The 15925-nt window shown below is 38.2% G+C and overlaps 1 protein-coding gene across 7 annotated transcripts in view; it reads left to right on the top strand.

Moving 5' to 3' along the window:
- Positions 1–9626, top strand: part of NNT (nicotinamide nucleotide transhydrogenase) — a 91322-nt gene extending 81696 nt beyond the window's left edge. For 5 of the 7 annotated variants that reach the window (XM_025867310.2, XM_073890928.1, XM_073890929.1 and 2 more), the window contains exons 20-22: positions 4905–5023; positions 6250–6365; positions 8233–9626. In XM_025867310.2, coding sequence (XP_025723095.1) covers positions 4905–5023; positions 6250–6365; positions 8233–8382 — 385 coding nt within the window. In that variant the 3' untranslated portion in view covers positions 8383–9626. Of the gene's footprint in view, positions 1–2015; positions 2094–2254; positions 2349–4904; positions 5024–6249; positions 6366–8232 lie in introns of those variants that run through there. The other 2 variants (XR_003207078.2, XR_003207079.2) reach the window with 2 other exon arrangements.
- The last annotated feature ends 6299 nt before the right edge of the window (positions 9627–15925 follow it).

Below are 15925 nucleotides of genomic sequence, written 5' to 3'. Positions count from 1 at the left end.
TTTGTGTTGTTTTAAGTTACTAAATAAGTGGTAATTTGTTATAGCAGCAATCAGAAACTAATACAGACCTTAAATATCACATAGTACAGTGACTGCAAGTCTTCCTTAAGTCTTACGAATCAGGTTTTGGGAAGAGGTTCGGACCTGGGGGAAGGAGGAAACACTTATTGGTGATCAGTAAGATTGGGAGCTTATGAGAAATTTTTGGTGTTCAAGATTTGTTATTCACATTTCAAAAGAGCACAAATGAGTAATTCGTGGCAATTATAGTACCTTTGGCTTGAGGTAGAGTGGTTCTGGTAGTTCTGGAAATCCTGAATTTCATTGCTGTCTCTTACTAGTGGTTAAGACCATTGCTTTAAATCCTCCCCAATCCTCCCTTAAATGAAGGGCGGTCTAAGCAGCCGCAACCGTCTTGATTATGTCCACTGCCAGCCAACCATCCTTTGTGTATGTATGGGAGATGCTCTTGAATCCTTTTTGTACTGAACTGGTGGATGGTACATCAGCTCACATTGAGCCTCTCTCTTCCTGACCCCAGAAAAGAAGATGGAAACTTTCCCTAACTGGGGCATTTGTTTTTAAACAGTTAACAGAGAGTCTTTTTCTTTTTTTATTAAAAAAAAATTTTTTTTATCCTCCTGCTTTCCTGTGCATTTGAATACATTTTCTTTTCTTCTGTTTTATGAAAATGAGGACGATTTGGTCCACTTCTGTTTTATTTGGTCTGCTTGAAAATCATGTTTTGCCTTTTTTTGAGCCAGTTGATCTTTTTTCACTTAGAGTGTGTTATTTTCTTTTTTTTTTAAAGATTTTATTTATTTATTTGAGAAAGAGAATGAGAGAGAGAGAGTTCATGAGAGGGGGGAAAGGTCAGAGGGAGAAGCAGACTCCCTGCTGAGCAGGGAGCCCGATGCGGGACTCGATCCCGGGACTCCAGGATCATGACCTGAGCCGAAGGCAGTCGCTTAACCAACTGAGCCACCCAGGCGCCCTAGAGTGTGTTATTTTCTAAGTCATTAGATGTTTTGTGTTTCTCTTGCACCTTAGCCAGGTACTCTCTGATCCTTTTAAACCAAAGCTCCCAGAACTAAATTTGGTTGTTTAGTTTTTTCATTGGGTCTAGTCAATGATAAAAGTAAGAGTACCTTTTTAAGAACGTGAGAGAACCACCCTGCTGTTGTTCACAAAATCAAGCACCTTTGAAACTTCCATTCAATATGTCTTGTCTTTTTTTAAATTCATGCAATCAGCAGGCTTAGCAGTATATTTTAGTTATTTCAATATAATGCACTTTCTCTCTAGGTCTGTTTTTTATATTCATGCTTAAAGTACTATATTATTATTTTTTCTTTCTTTTTTTACATAGGCTCCATATCCAACATGGGGCTCGAACTCACTTCTCCAAGATCAAGAGTTGCATGCTCTTCCAACTGAACCAGCCAGGCGCCCCTAAAATACTATATTATTATTAAAGTATTAAAATGATATTTATGTTCACATTTGAGGTTTAGTAATAATAAGCCCCATTTATTGAGCATAAGCTTTGGTTCTTGGAGAATTTTTTAAAAAATATTTTATGTTATTGCCACTGTACAAAATACTAAAATTTTAAAGTAGCATACCCCAACCAAAGAGTCCAGTTGACATTGCAGAAATGCTTGCTCCGAGACAGTGTGAAAAGAGCCACAGTACTGAATACGGTTTACATGACCACATGAAGAGTGAGAACATGAATTGTCAGTATTTTGCCTTACTTCTTTTGTTTTCAGGAATGATTGAAAACTCTGACTTGGTATAGATTATGACATTAGGATAACAATGTGCAGTTTAAAAAGAAAGCAATCTTGTCTTTAGAGAACATTTTAAAATTGTGCTCAAGTGTCGAACTGTTACAATCCCCAAAATGACAGAAGAATTTGTGGTTGAAGAACTTAAAACCTTATGAGGTGGTGAGTTTGGGTGACCGTGGTCTGGAGTGAACTAATGACTGCCCTTAATTTTATTTTCACTAGAATAAAACTACAGCTAGCCCACTGAAGGGGAAAGATGACGAAGTAGTTGAAAGAGATGAAATAGTTCATTCTGTCCAGGTAATTTCTAACTCCCATCCCGAGTAATTTTTCAGAATAGACTTCCCCAACATTCAGCAGGTGCTCCTAAAAGTTTTACATTGTGGTAGATACTTTGTATACTGAGACACATTTTTCTCCTGTGTCTATTTGTTCATGCAGATATTTATTTTGTTTTATAGCTCTTAGCATTGTTGAAACTTCCTGGGCTCTCAATTATTCTCAAAGAACACTGTGAATTGGATTTTTGGAACTCCTTCAAGCAGAGATAAATAGGTATTTCTCAAGCCTGTTCTATGCAGAATTTTCTCTAGCCCTTGGCAGGATGTGGGCTTATAGTAACAGCTGGTTACTACTCTTTGGGAAAACTGAGACACAGAGAGTCCTTAAGTAACCTGCTCGACATCAACATAACTAGTAAACCGGAGCTGTTAACTAAGCAAAAATACCTCTCAAGTTGCCTCACTATACTACTGTATTATATAGTAGTTAAAAGTTCAGACTCTTGAGGCAGAAAGACCTGAGTTTGGATCCCAGCTTAACTATGTACTAAAAAAGTTGTACAAATGGCATAGCACCTCATGAAGAGCCAGCATTAGCCACTGTGCCAAAATAGGTCTACATTCTTGCTTCTTTTTGTTAGATAGAGAATGCGGCTCTACAGCCTTCTTTATTTCACTGAGGATTGGGCTTGAATCACTTGCTCTGCATTCTAATCTTGGTGGAGATTTTTAAAAGATGATTAGGGATAGAATGAAACAATAGATGAAAAATCATTTGTAAATTGCATTACAATAGGAGAGCATGAAGTTAAGTATTTTAACTGAAGTTAATTTTTTTCCACCATAAAAGTTGTACATTTTCTTCCTTTTGGCAACTGTGAAACTGGGAAGATCCCAGCTGGGCCAAGGACATCGATCTCATTGGCCTCCTAGCTCTTTGAAGTTTCCCCGAAACCCTTCAATGACATGGTTTGATCCCCCTACAAAAGTATACATTCTCATAGAAAATTGGGGAAATGTATTTAAAAAAGAGGAGAAGTAAAATGATTATCTCTTGTATAACTGCTTAGAGGTAACTGTTTTGTTTCCTTTTAGCCCTGGTTTCTGTTTTTGTTTTTGTTTTAACATAAATTGTTATTTAGGAACATTTAGTGATCCCAGAAGGAAGGTGATATAAAAGTGTATTCGATAAAAGAATACCTGTCACTTGATGTCTTTTTTCCCTCCCAATTATAAGACCCCTAATAATTTAGGCTCTTCATTATCACTTTTAAAGATGTAGAAAATCAATTATCAGTTATTTGGGCAATATAGAGGCCATTTTAAAGCTCTTTCAGGTCTACTTGTGGGGAGGTGTCAATTCCTCTGTTGCTTTAATCTGTTCCTAGCAGGACCTGTGTTAAAAATGGGGAGGCCTGATTTGGCAGTAGTTACCGTGAAAAGTAACAGGGCATCTTAAATGACCATAACTTTCGTATGAGCCAGCAACGTGTTGTGGCGGCTGTAAATGCCCAGACTTGGGCATTGTCAATGAAAGATCTCAGGATGTGATTTTCTTGCTGTGCCCTATGCATCTAGATCACATCCAGCATATTTTATTCACTTTGGGGGCCTGAGGTTTGAGCTGGATATTGACAATGTAGAAACAGGCGACTAGGACAGCAGTGGGTCCTGTCAGCACTGAATAGTTGAAAGAATTGAGGATGTTTTGCTTAGTAGGCATCCTAGGAGAGCGCAAAGGAGTCCACATATGAAAGAGGGAGTAGACTCACTAAGGCTCCAGATGGCCAAACTACAGACCTTGGAAAGCAATGAGATGGGGTTTCTCTTTGGCTGAATATGAGTGTGTACGTGTGTGTGTGTGTGTGTGTGTGTGTGTGTGTGTGTATGTGATGTAAATATTGGGATTGTCTAGTAATGGAATAGGCCTCTGGAAGGAGTAAGTTTCTGGTTACTGAAAGTATTTAAGCTGAGGTTGGATGGATCCCTGCCAAGAACTACCATAAAATGCATTGCTTCGCTGGATTCACTCACTCACTCACTCACTTCTTATTGAGCCCTGCCTATGTGTCAAGCATGGTGCTCAGTGCTGAGGAGACAGAGATCAATACTGTGGGCAAGAAGCTGGATTAAATAACCCCAAAGATCCCATCATGGTTGTGGTTGAAAGAAATTGCTTGATGCTTCGATTTCTTTTGCCTTAATAAAAGTGTGGAGCTCTGATGTGTGTCTTACTCTCTCTTTGAAACACTCCAGCATGTTGCTATCACATTTCTCATGGGATGTGGAGTTATGCTTCATATCACTCTCAGAAAGATTGGAGGCCTTTAACTCCTGTACATGACAATATTTTATTTCTCCAGCTTTGAACATGGAGGTTAAAGTTGAATGTGGAGTCAGCTTTTGATGGAATAATGTTGATTTTTCATGGCAAGTGTTTAATTCCAGGCTGACTTACGTAAGTTTTTAAAGATGCAAGATTTATCAGAAAGTATCATGAGAGAACATAATGCTTACTAAATGTAAGGTGATATTATTTACTAATGTTGGAATTCATTGTACTTAAAACATAAGAGTCAGGTTCTAAGGTTACACTTATTTCTTGAGAGGAGTTATCATTTGTGTATATGGAGAGATTAAACCTCCAACTTCAATATTTGTAGATTGATCATATATCTGGACTAGTTCTAGCCCCTCTTGTAGAGATCAGATAGTACCAGGAAGAGCCGAGGTGCCAGGAACAAAGTGTGCAGATTTGGAGGTGATGTTGGGGTCTCTGTACATTTTGGCCCATCATGTAAGGCCAACTGTTCATTTGTTTTATGTCTAGGTTTGGAATTCACCCAGTTGCAGGCCGGATGCCTGGTCAGCTTAATGTGCTGCTGGCTGAGGCTGGGGTGCCATATGATATTGTGTTGGAAATGGACGAGATCAACCATGATTTCCCAGGTAAGTAGTGGGGGCATGGTGAAGCTTGTTCTTCGTCCGAATAAAGTGATAGTCTTAGGACATAAATTGTGGGATTACTGAAGACCTACTAGTCCGATGAAGAGTAACCTGCTCCTAGGAGGTGTGCAGTTGAAATGAAATAAACGAAAGACAGTACTGAATAAAGTACAACAGGCTTGTGAATGGCATGGGTAGTTTTGGGGCCTAGGAGCAGATCGGAAGGGTGGTGAAAATCTCCGGAGGCAGTGGAAGAGGGACTCTGAAGAGACCTGGCTTTGGGATCCAGGTTTTGACTCCACTTTTGGAACTAGATACTCAGCCTCAGGTTCCTCATTTATAAAATTGCTTCTATTGGTAACTTAATGTCTAATTCTCGTCAGCGTCTGAGATTTTACTGGCTTCCAGTTGTACCAACTCATGATCAAGAAAGTAGTTTTCTGTTTTTCCTTTAAAGTACTAGGACTTCACTAGATAAGGTGCTGTACTTTATGGCTGTCGTTGGGTAGATGTTGAATGTTAATGACATTTGGCTCAAGATCATGTTTGTTAAAATTAAACCAGTTCCCTCTGGCAAGTATCCACTGTAAACTTAAAAAATACTGTTTATTAGAGAAAAATAATGAAGTTGTGTGTATATCTACATTCACATGGCATTTTTGGCAAAGTTCTAAGGTAATTTATATTATAGTCCTTAAAGAGGGAATTTGGGCCATTTTATGCCCCTTTTCAGATTTCACTATTGCTAAATGATTTGTGAAACCTGCCAGTTCCAGGAATTATGGACCAAGCTTTTAATACAGTACAGACCCTTAGACCATTTTCTTTTAGACATCAAAATAGCATCTTATGGGGGTCATTTTAAAAGATGAAAATGGGATGCAAATCTTATAAAATAATATAACTGGCAAGATCATTGTGAGTTCATAAAAAAACTTTAAAGTCAGATTAGGCAGATCCCCTGGGGGAAGGGGAAGCACAATAATGCAAGCTCATCAGGGTGCTCAGGCTGAGATGCAGGGCCTACTGCTTTTTAGCTGTGTGACATTGGCTGGGTTACCGAGCCTCTCTGATAAAGCTCTTTGTGTGGTGCCTGACACAGGCGTGCATCCTATAAATATTACCTTCTGTTATTGTTGTTTTAAAGTCCAGATCACTATAATTTGCCTGGAAAAAGTGAAAATGACCCATTTGAGTTTTTTATTTACTTTTTTTCCTTTATTATGTAGACACCGATTTGGTTCTTGTGATTGGAGCTAATGACACTGTGAATTCAGCAGCTCAAGAAGACCCCAACTCTATTATTGCAGGCATGCCAGTCCTCGAGGTCTGGAAATCAAAGCAGGTAAGGTTTCAGACTTGTGTTTCATTCTAATAATCAAATGTCTCCTACAACATGCACCCAGAGCTGTCCTGGTTCACTTGGTGAGGAGCACCGATGCCTTTTGGGAGCCCCAGGAGCTAGAGTGGGTGTAGGGCCCAGCTCTCCTTATCCAGCTTCTGTCTATTCGGTGGTCACCAGAGAACCCAAGTAAATGCCCTGGTCACCATTTGAACTAGATGATATTATGTGGGTGGATTAACAAAATCTGTAACCACAGCTGAAAAAAGAGCTGTGAGCTTTTGGAATGAGTCTGGCTGACTTCCAGATAGAGTCCAGTGAAGCAGATGGCTTCCCTCTGGGACAGTGAGTCAGTATCATCGCCTTCATATATGAAGACGAGCACATTTTTTCATTTAATTTTTTTGAAAGGGAATTTGTTGTTGTTATGGAGTGTCCAGAAGAAAGGTGATTTAGAAATCCAAACTATAACATGGCATAAGGAAGCAAGGCGTGCTCACGCACATCACCTCTGTGGAAGCTAACTCTGGGTTATAGAGAGCTCAGAGGCTTGTACATTTCCCCTGCCCTGGCGGAGGACAGGTCTCTTTACCACTTTCAGACCAGATCTGCATTTTAACAGTCATAATTATGTAATATACATTTCCCTTTAATTTTGTTTCTTTTTATTGTAAATATGTGAGCTTGAAATGTGTGGTGGGTGAGATATGCACTTGTTCATGTGTAGATGAAAAACTATTGCACTGGTCATCAATATTTGAGAGTTTGCAGAATGCATTATGGTATTAAGGCTGTGTGAAGTGTAAGTAAGTTTATATTGCTTTCATTTTTGGATAGATTACATGTCCTAGACTACTATAGAAGGGCTTTCCATTTCCTTAAGAACTGACTTGATATTTAACTGAATAGTACCATCCATAATTCATGTAATTGTAAATGACTGTGACACATCAATATTAGAAATAGCTTTACTTCTTCCATTTTGCTTTGTAGGAGCATAATATTAGTTATTAGCTCTGTCTTGTGACAGGCTAGATTGCTTTTGTCTTGGAATCTTCTGATCTACTTTGAAGTGATGGAATAAGAATCACACCATTTTCCCACTCGGCTACATTTATTTTAGGATTTGTAGCAGAAGTTTATACGCTAAATTTGTTCTCTGAAGCCCATTCAGAGAAAGATACTTATTTTTCTGACTAGAAAATTTTACATAGTCTTTATGGAAGAAAAGCACTGAGAAGAAAATCTCTTTTAATCTTATCATTCATAGATAAACTATTGTTAACATGATTTTTGTCTCAGGGATAGGAGTACGGGCAAATGAAGGTTAATACAATGTAAACATGCCTTTAGAAAGCACTCCCTGGAATTGTGTAAGACTGTTGAATCACAGACCTGTACCTCTGAAACAAGTAATACATTATATGTTAAAAAAAGAAGAAGATAGTAGGAAGGGAAAAATGAAGGGGGGGAATCGGAGGGGGAGATGAACCATGAAAGACCACGGACTCTGAGAAACAAACTGAAGGTTCTAGAGGGGAGGGGGTGGGGGATGGGTTAGCCTGGTGATGGGTATTAAGGAGGGCATGTACTGCATGGAGCACTGGGTGTTATATGCAAACAATGAATCATGGAACACTACATCAAAAACTAATGATGTAATGTATGGTGATTAACATAACATAATAAAAAATTTACCACCAAAAAAAGAAAAAAAGCACTCCCTGTGTATTGTAGAAGTCTGTGTGCTCAGGAGTTAGTAGTGGTACGCGTGCTTCATTCAAAGCTAGGGCAGGGCAGGGTCGGCCTATCACATCCCAGTCAGGTCTGTTAAATACACTCACTCTCTCAGTTCATCTTTGCTCCTTAGGTCATCGTTATGAAGAGGTCCTTAGGTGTTGGCTATGCTGCAGTGGACAATCCAATCTTCTACAAACCTAACACGGCCATGCTTCTAGGCGATGCTAAGAAGACCTGTGATGCACTGCAGGCGAAAGTGAGAGAATCCTACCAGAAGTAAATTTTAAAGACCAAGCTGTTGTCTGACAAAGCCACCTCTTCTGTTGTGGGAACAGGCAAATAAAGTATCACTCTATACAGCTGATAGACATCTGTATGTAGCAAAGCTCTTGGAAGAAAAAGAAGACTGAAGAAAGCAAAGCAAGCAGGGAGATTTTTCAGGAGCAGTGATCCCTTGATGTAAAAAAAAAAGATTGAAAATTCTACATGTCTTCCTGTGCATATTTTTTGTGTTATGAATTCCAAAAGTATTTTATAAAAGGAGAAAGAACAGCCTTATTTTAGTTCTAATCCATTTGGATTTTTTTTTATTCTTCCTCAGTAGAGTGTTTAAGAAATTAAATCTTTAGGATCTTAGAACTTACATTATATACATGGATCTGAAAAATCTGACCCTGTAAACATTACAGCTACCTTCATTTATGTTTTTTGTAACCAGTGTTACTAATTTGAAACTTTTGTCAACTTCTGAGCTATCCTCTTACCATTTAACCATAATCTGAATTAACCATATCAAATTGGCTTCAACTTTTCGAGCTGTACTTCCAATTCTAGGTTTCAGAGATGTATTTTCTGACTTCTATTTTAATACATTAAAGGACTAGATAATCTTTCAGAGATGCTGGAAACAAATCATTTGCTTTGTATGTTTCATCAGGACACCAAAGAAACATGTAATTTGAAATCAATATTGTATTTTTAAAAATCCTATTTCCAATCAGAGATCTTTTTTAATTTCAATCAATTTATACTGTGTATTACTATATTAAGTGCACTTGAATGGAATTCAAGTATTTGACTAATAAAATGAGTTCATCATGTTTGCATAGAGATGTAGCAATTGTCTCTGGTAACAAAGGGCTAAAGTGAATAGTTCTGCCTGTTACTGACATCTGGGGAGGACTTGCTACTATGAAATAGATGAAATTAATTGGTCTCTTAACTGTTGGCAAGAATTTTTTTTCCAAATCAGAGTGTGTTTTGAGGTCTTATGTAATTGATGACATTTGAGAAAAATGGTGGCACTTTTTTTTTTAGCTACTTATTTATCTAAGCACCAGTAAAAACCATGTCTTTTTGCAGTAAAAGTGTAGATTTTCTTTGTGACTTTGCTACTGTTCCAAAAGCTCCCTATAGGTGAATGTGTGAGGAATACTTGGAACATCTGCCTCTCTATTTAACTAATTTGGTACTAAGTTTCTCGAAACAATTATAAACACATAAAAACTATTTCTAAACCAGAAAGAGATATAACTGGTGTGAAATTTTTTACTGTAATGCTTGTGTTTACTCAGTTTACAACTCACAGTATCTGTTGGTTTGGTAATCAGCTTCTGTTTCGCTGTGCCTGAGATTAAAATCTGGTTGTGTGTGTGTGTATGTGTGTGTGTGTGTGTGTGTGTGTGTACATATGTTTGTTTTAAAAGCAGGAAAGACTCCTTTTTAATTTTTAAGTGGTAAATGCAATTTGCTACTGGTCTCAGATCATTAATAACCTAAAGTCTGAATTATATCATGCAAGTTCTAGAAAAAACTAGTATCTTTATTTATGTCCTTTTCCCTTTCTCAAAGTAGTAGGTACATCTGGAAAGCAGCAACTTGGATTTTTTGTTGTTGTTGTTTTTGAGATAATTCCTGCATTCAGCTTGAACTAAAAGTAATTATACTTGGATTTATTTACTTTTGTTGTTTATAGTAAGTATTTTTAAAAGTGAGGACCTCATTCTTTGCTGCTCACTAGTCCTTGGTCATTCAGTTGTGTTAACTGAATTGAACCAACATCCAGTTGTTTTTTTTTTTTTTTACTTTATTGGTTAGGATCCTTAAATGAATTTGGATACATAATTTCTTAAAGTAATACTCCTAAAAGTTGCTGGCCTTGGATTATTTATGGAAAAGTCTAATATCAACAAAAATAATCTTCATCCGTCCTATTTTATTACTTTTTTTTTCTGCTAAGTCATACAACTGGAAGATCTGACTCCTTTTTATTCTTGTATTGCTCACAGTATATATTGATATTCAACTAGAAATAATTTTAAAAAAAATCCATTGTACCTCAGAGGCTGTTACCAAAAAAAAAAAAAAATAGAATTACATGTAGGCAGTGAAAGGCTAATGTTGATGTGTCTTTTAGACCTTTTTAACAATCCTTTCTTTCCTCTTGTTTGTCATAAATTGGGAGTTTGTGTTTAAAGTTATGCGTCTTAGTAAAGAATGTATATAAGTAAATGTATACATTTTAATACATTATATGTATGTTTCTAACTGTGGACAGTTTTCTGGCATATAAATCTTTTTATCATTCTCTCCATTTTTTCTAGGGATTGGAATAGAGAGGAGTGAGAGAGAGGACTAATCTTTTTCTACATTGGGCGTTTTAGGCATTTATGGACTCAGGGAATAACAGTTAGGTATTTGGTAATGAATCTGGATGGTGGGCCTTGGCCTTTCTGAATGGATCCAAGTCATGGCCCTAACTTTTAGATTTTGCTGTTTTGTCATCCAACACAAATATGGGATATATTATGTATCAGTCAGCTTTAGGGTTTAGTTCAATTTATCCTATCCCAAAGCCTTATTATGTATAATTAATAACTCATAACCCATGTGTTCATCTGACTGAGAGGCAAATTTTCAAGTCCCTTAAGGCATAAGTCTTATGAGTTAAAGCATTTTAGAACTGGAAAGTTGGATAGCTCTCTTGGATAGCTATGGGAGGTAGTTCAAATGTCTAATTTATAGCTCCCACCAGTTTTTGAGAGTCTTTGCCAACAAATATCACTGGGTCAGAATGGTAAAAGAAAAAAACAAAACCCTATACTCCAGAGGCAGCAACTTGATATTCCTGCTGCTCTTTAGATTCTCAAAGGAAAGAAGGATGAGTTTAATTAACAAGGAAGGAAGAAAAACTTTAAGTGAAACTTTTAAAGTGTTAGTGCAGTAAAGGAACAGAAATTTTGAAGCTCTTAAGATTGCTGTTCTTAAACTTTTAGAAGTTACATATTGGGCTAAGGAATTAAACTGTTCACTATTTAATGGTTATATAGAGATTTACCATGGTGTATACTATAATTCTGGATGGAAACCTTTTGGATAAAATAGTGATGAAGATGATGAGACAGTAATTAGAATGTTGAATATTTGAAACTCTGACATACAATGATTAAGATAATGGTAGAAAAAGATAGTTGGATCTGGGTAGATAACTTCTTTGGGGAAGAATGGAAAACCATATTGGATAGGTAGAGAAAGGCCAGTTTGTGATTATGGAGAACTTTAAAAGCTGGAGCTCAAGTAGTGGGGAGAATCTACATCTCTGTTATGTTGATTGTGAAAGCATATGACTACCTCATTCTATATAAAATATTTGTACTTCATTTTCTTGCCAAAGATCACAACTTTGAACTCTGTTTTCCAGTTCTTTCCAAAAGCCCATTTCTGAAGAATAATAACTAATGAAAAGATAGCCTAAAGGATATGGAGTCCAGTTTGTCCCTGGATATTTCACATTTTGCTCAGAGACCAAGCCAGCCCTTCAGACATCTGGGTGCTTGGGCTCTGTTGTGTGGGTCATTGTGGATAACAGTGGCATGAAGGGGCTGGAATGGAAGGTGGAGGGAGAGTGATCTAGCTCACCTCAGGGGATTATGAGTGTGGGGGAGGTACATGTGTCAGCAATAGAATGGTGGGGAGTAAAAGTGGTTGTCACAGACTTTGAGAAGAATTGAGGTGGTGTGGATTTGGGGTACACAGGTGACACATGGGAAGATGGTGGCTAGTTCCTTTCCCCAACGATGGAGAGGTGTGAAAAAGGAATTGAGAACTTAGGGCAAGGGGTTGGAGGTGTTCCTATTTGTTATAAAGACAGAAGAGGAAGATCTAAGAACTTTCTCATCCTCCTTCCTGTTGCATTTGGGAAGTTGAAAAGCACAGCGCAAAGTGATTTGATGTATAGGGAATAGTAAAAACCCGTGGAAATGGACCATTCAGAAATTCAGATAAGGCCATTTTTCCCCCATCCACCTACCTTGTTTTTGGCTTACCACAGGAAAAACAAAACTTGGAAACTTCTCCAGTAAGGTGTAGAACTAGATTTAGCCAGTGAACTTTTATCTAAATCAGCCCTTCTCTGGACCCGATTTTCCAAAAGCCAGTGAACCACTGTCAGCCAGCCTTGCCCTCCCCCCCTTCTTTCCTCCAGTTTGGGAGTGCACTTTCCACAAGAGTACAGTGCTTACACAAATGGAGCAGGGTCTGTTCCTGGTGAATTCCATCCAGACCTTGGGATTCTAGGCCTCTACTACTACTACTACTACTACTACTACTACTACTACTACTACTACTCCTCACACACACACGCTGGGTCTGAACTGAAAGGTCACCTCTAAACCTCTAGAGAAATGGGAGAAAGTCTGACTGGGTAACTGCCTTGTGTTATGTCAGTAGGGAGATAACTTCTTCCCCAGAGGGATGAAACAGAATGTCATGGCTTTATCTTAAAATATTTTGTCACTACTCTGAGTTTACTGGAACACTATGCCTCAGAAATCAGTCCTTCTAGAAAAGGCCTTTTAAAGCTTTCAGGGCTTTACTGATTCGTGGAAAATTTTGTTCTTGCAAATTATAGCCGGCTCTGTGGTTTTGTCCCATTGGGGTATCTATGAGCATGGAAGCTTAGACATACTTTAGGTCCACACCCTTGTGTCTGATTGAGGATAACTGCTTCATTAGTGTTGGGTGTAATTATAGTAACTTGGAAACATGCTCATATAAAGATTAGAATCATCATTGTAAATGAGACCAATAGAACATTCAAAGACTATGACAAAATCTTATGAAAATCTTATCCTACATGGAAGAGCTTTAGAGTACTGTACTGCTTTTGGTCCTTGCTGTCATGCATCTCATCCAGAATACTGTCTGTGTAAGCATCACGAATGAGTGGATTTTAATGATGAATACAGGAAAAGTAGTTGGATGATGGCATCACTATGAATCACTTTTGGTAATGCCTACATTTCTGGAGGGTCTCACCTTTTGCTAAATTAAAGATAAAGGCATTTTAATAAGTATGTTACCATGGGTGTGGGGGGGGAGGGAAGGAAGTGCATTTTTATGTGTGTTCCACATGGAATTCTGTTTAGGACTCATCTGGAAATTTATCTTAACCCCCCCTTTTTTTTTAATTCCAGATAGAAAGACTCTGCCCTCTTACTCATTTTAGTAGCTCAGTTGGTAATAGTAACAGCAGCTACTAGTTGATGAGTGCTCATTTTATGCTAGGCACCATCTTGTTGGCATCCTGTGAGTTTTCAGGGCCTTCTACAATAGAAGATGGTGCCCTCTACCTGACGGCAGCAGGGTCCACTCAACCACTCTTGATGTTTGTTAAGCAGATGTAGCTTAAAGGAAAGATGGCACTCACAGAAGGGAGGAACCACGTCATACTAAACTCTATTTTTTAAAAAAACCCAGTTGAAATTTCAGCCAGAAGATGCCAACCACTTACAAAATGACATGAAGAAATGTGACTTTTGGGGAGGAAACCAGTGCCAGCTGTTTTCACACACAGCACGACAAAAATTGCTACCTATCGCGTTATGATTTGTCTCTCCACCCATTCTGTCTCCAAGCTGCCATTTGCCTCATACACAAAAGCTTAAATCCTGGGGTTGCTTCTTCCTTAGGAGCAGAACCAAGGAGTCTTTGGAGCAGATTTTCCAAAACCCTTCCAGGGTTTTGCTTTCCAGAATCATAGCTACCATACCACCATGTCTGCTTTGACCTCTCACAGCTTCCTACCCAACAGCCAGTCAGGCCACAGCTTCTTGCTGTGAATTGTCACCTCCCAGGCCACAAACTCAGATGTACCGAAATATGACTTTATTTTCTATAACTGAACTGAATTCCTTTTGTTTAAAGCAATATAGAATGGTAAGGAAGAAATACGCAAGGTGGAGGACATGATAATCTCAATGATAATCTTTCTATTCTGGCAAATTTCTCCTACGATTTATATTTGGGGTGAAACTTTAGAAAAAGCCTTTGTATGAGAACAGAATATTAATTTCTACAAAGAAAGTAGTAAGTGCTCTATTTAAGTAATTTAAAGTGAATTGATTAGAATGCTTCAAGCAAAGAAATTTGGAGGAGCCAGTTAATTTTTCTCCTGAGATTAACAGCATATGAGCTTCAGAGACCTTTATTTTATTTTATTTTTTTTAAAGATTTTATTTATTCATGAGAGACAGAGAGAGAGAGGCAGAGGGAGAAGCAGGCTCCCAAGGAGCAGGGAGCCCGATGCGGGACTTGCTCCCAGGACCCTGGGATCATGACCTGAGCCGAAGGCAGACGCTTAACCATCTGAGCCACCCAGGCTCCCCAGAGACCTTTATTTTTAAAAATTTAGACATTGAGTTGTTTTGGGGAATGTTTTTCATTTGGTCCTCTGCCCTGTGAGGAATGTAAAGTGCTCTTTCATCTAATCTATTAGTTTATCAGTAGTACTTTGGTATTAAATCTATAGCCAGAGTTGAACCATTCATTCAGATCTGGAGCACATCTGAAACAAAGACAGAAAAGTCAAAAAACAGCTCATTTGATAATTATTGTCTTTTTAAGAACACAAGTCAGCATTCATAGCCCATCCATCTAATTTTTTTTGTACTGATGAATTTTTTTTAAATAATTTCTGTGTATGTTATTTTAATTTTCACTGGGGAAATTGGAGCACAAAGCATCACAATGTTCCCCTAATTACCCTGTGGCAGATGGAACAACAAGAACGGTATCTTCTGCCAATTAACTATGTTTGTCTTCTTAAGTTACAAGTGCTTGGTCATTTCAATAAGTATCATGTTTCCTATTTTACGTGTAAGCTTTTTGCTCCTCTGGAATAATATAGTCTCCTCCCTCGCCCACCGGAAGTAAAGGAATTGGAGCAAAATGGAACAAAGAAGATAATAAATATGTTCAAAAGTGCCATGGTTTAGTATTTTCATGCCACCACTTGAATATGATTTTAGAATAGATTGCAAGGGACAACAAGGAGCAATCAGGTAGAGAGCTTAGCATAATAGGTGTTCCCAATGTACCAGAGTCTGGGGGATGAGAGGGCTTGTCCAGGTGGAACAGAGGGTGAGAGGGGAAAGTGGCCTCTGCTCAGCCTGGGGGAGATGGGGAAGAAAAGCCCCCGAGAAAAGAGACCAAGGGAGCATTCATGAGGTGGGTGAAACCCAAACTACGGTAGTTCTTGATTCCAAGTGGAGGGAGGGGATGGCAAAGGAAAGAAGAATCCGAGATCATTGGCATGAGAATTTTGGAAGGGATGTGGAGTAGGGAATTGCAATTTAAACTGGAAGAAGCCATAAAAAGAGTTAATGGCAGCACTAATGACATTTTCTAGACTACAAGGTGATGTGGGAAATTGCTTATGCTTGAAATGTTTTGTTCTATTCCCTCCACCATTGATTCGGTTGGGTTTCCTTTCTATAAAATATATGATCAAGTGGCAATGACAAGCTTAGCTGTTGTTTTTTGCC

This window comes from Callorhinus ursinus, unplaced genomic scaffold (assembly GCF_003265705.2).
Source record: "Callorhinus ursinus isolate GAN/ISIS: 27379988/994484 unplaced genomic scaffold, GSC_fseal_2.0 scaffold3, whole genome shotgun sequence".
Classification (NCBI taxonomy): Eukaryota; Metazoa; Chordata; class Mammalia; order Carnivora; family Otariidae; genus Callorhinus; species Callorhinus ursinus.
Note: the sequence above shows the minus strand (reverse complement) of the source record. Positions and strands in the feature narration are given on the sequence as shown.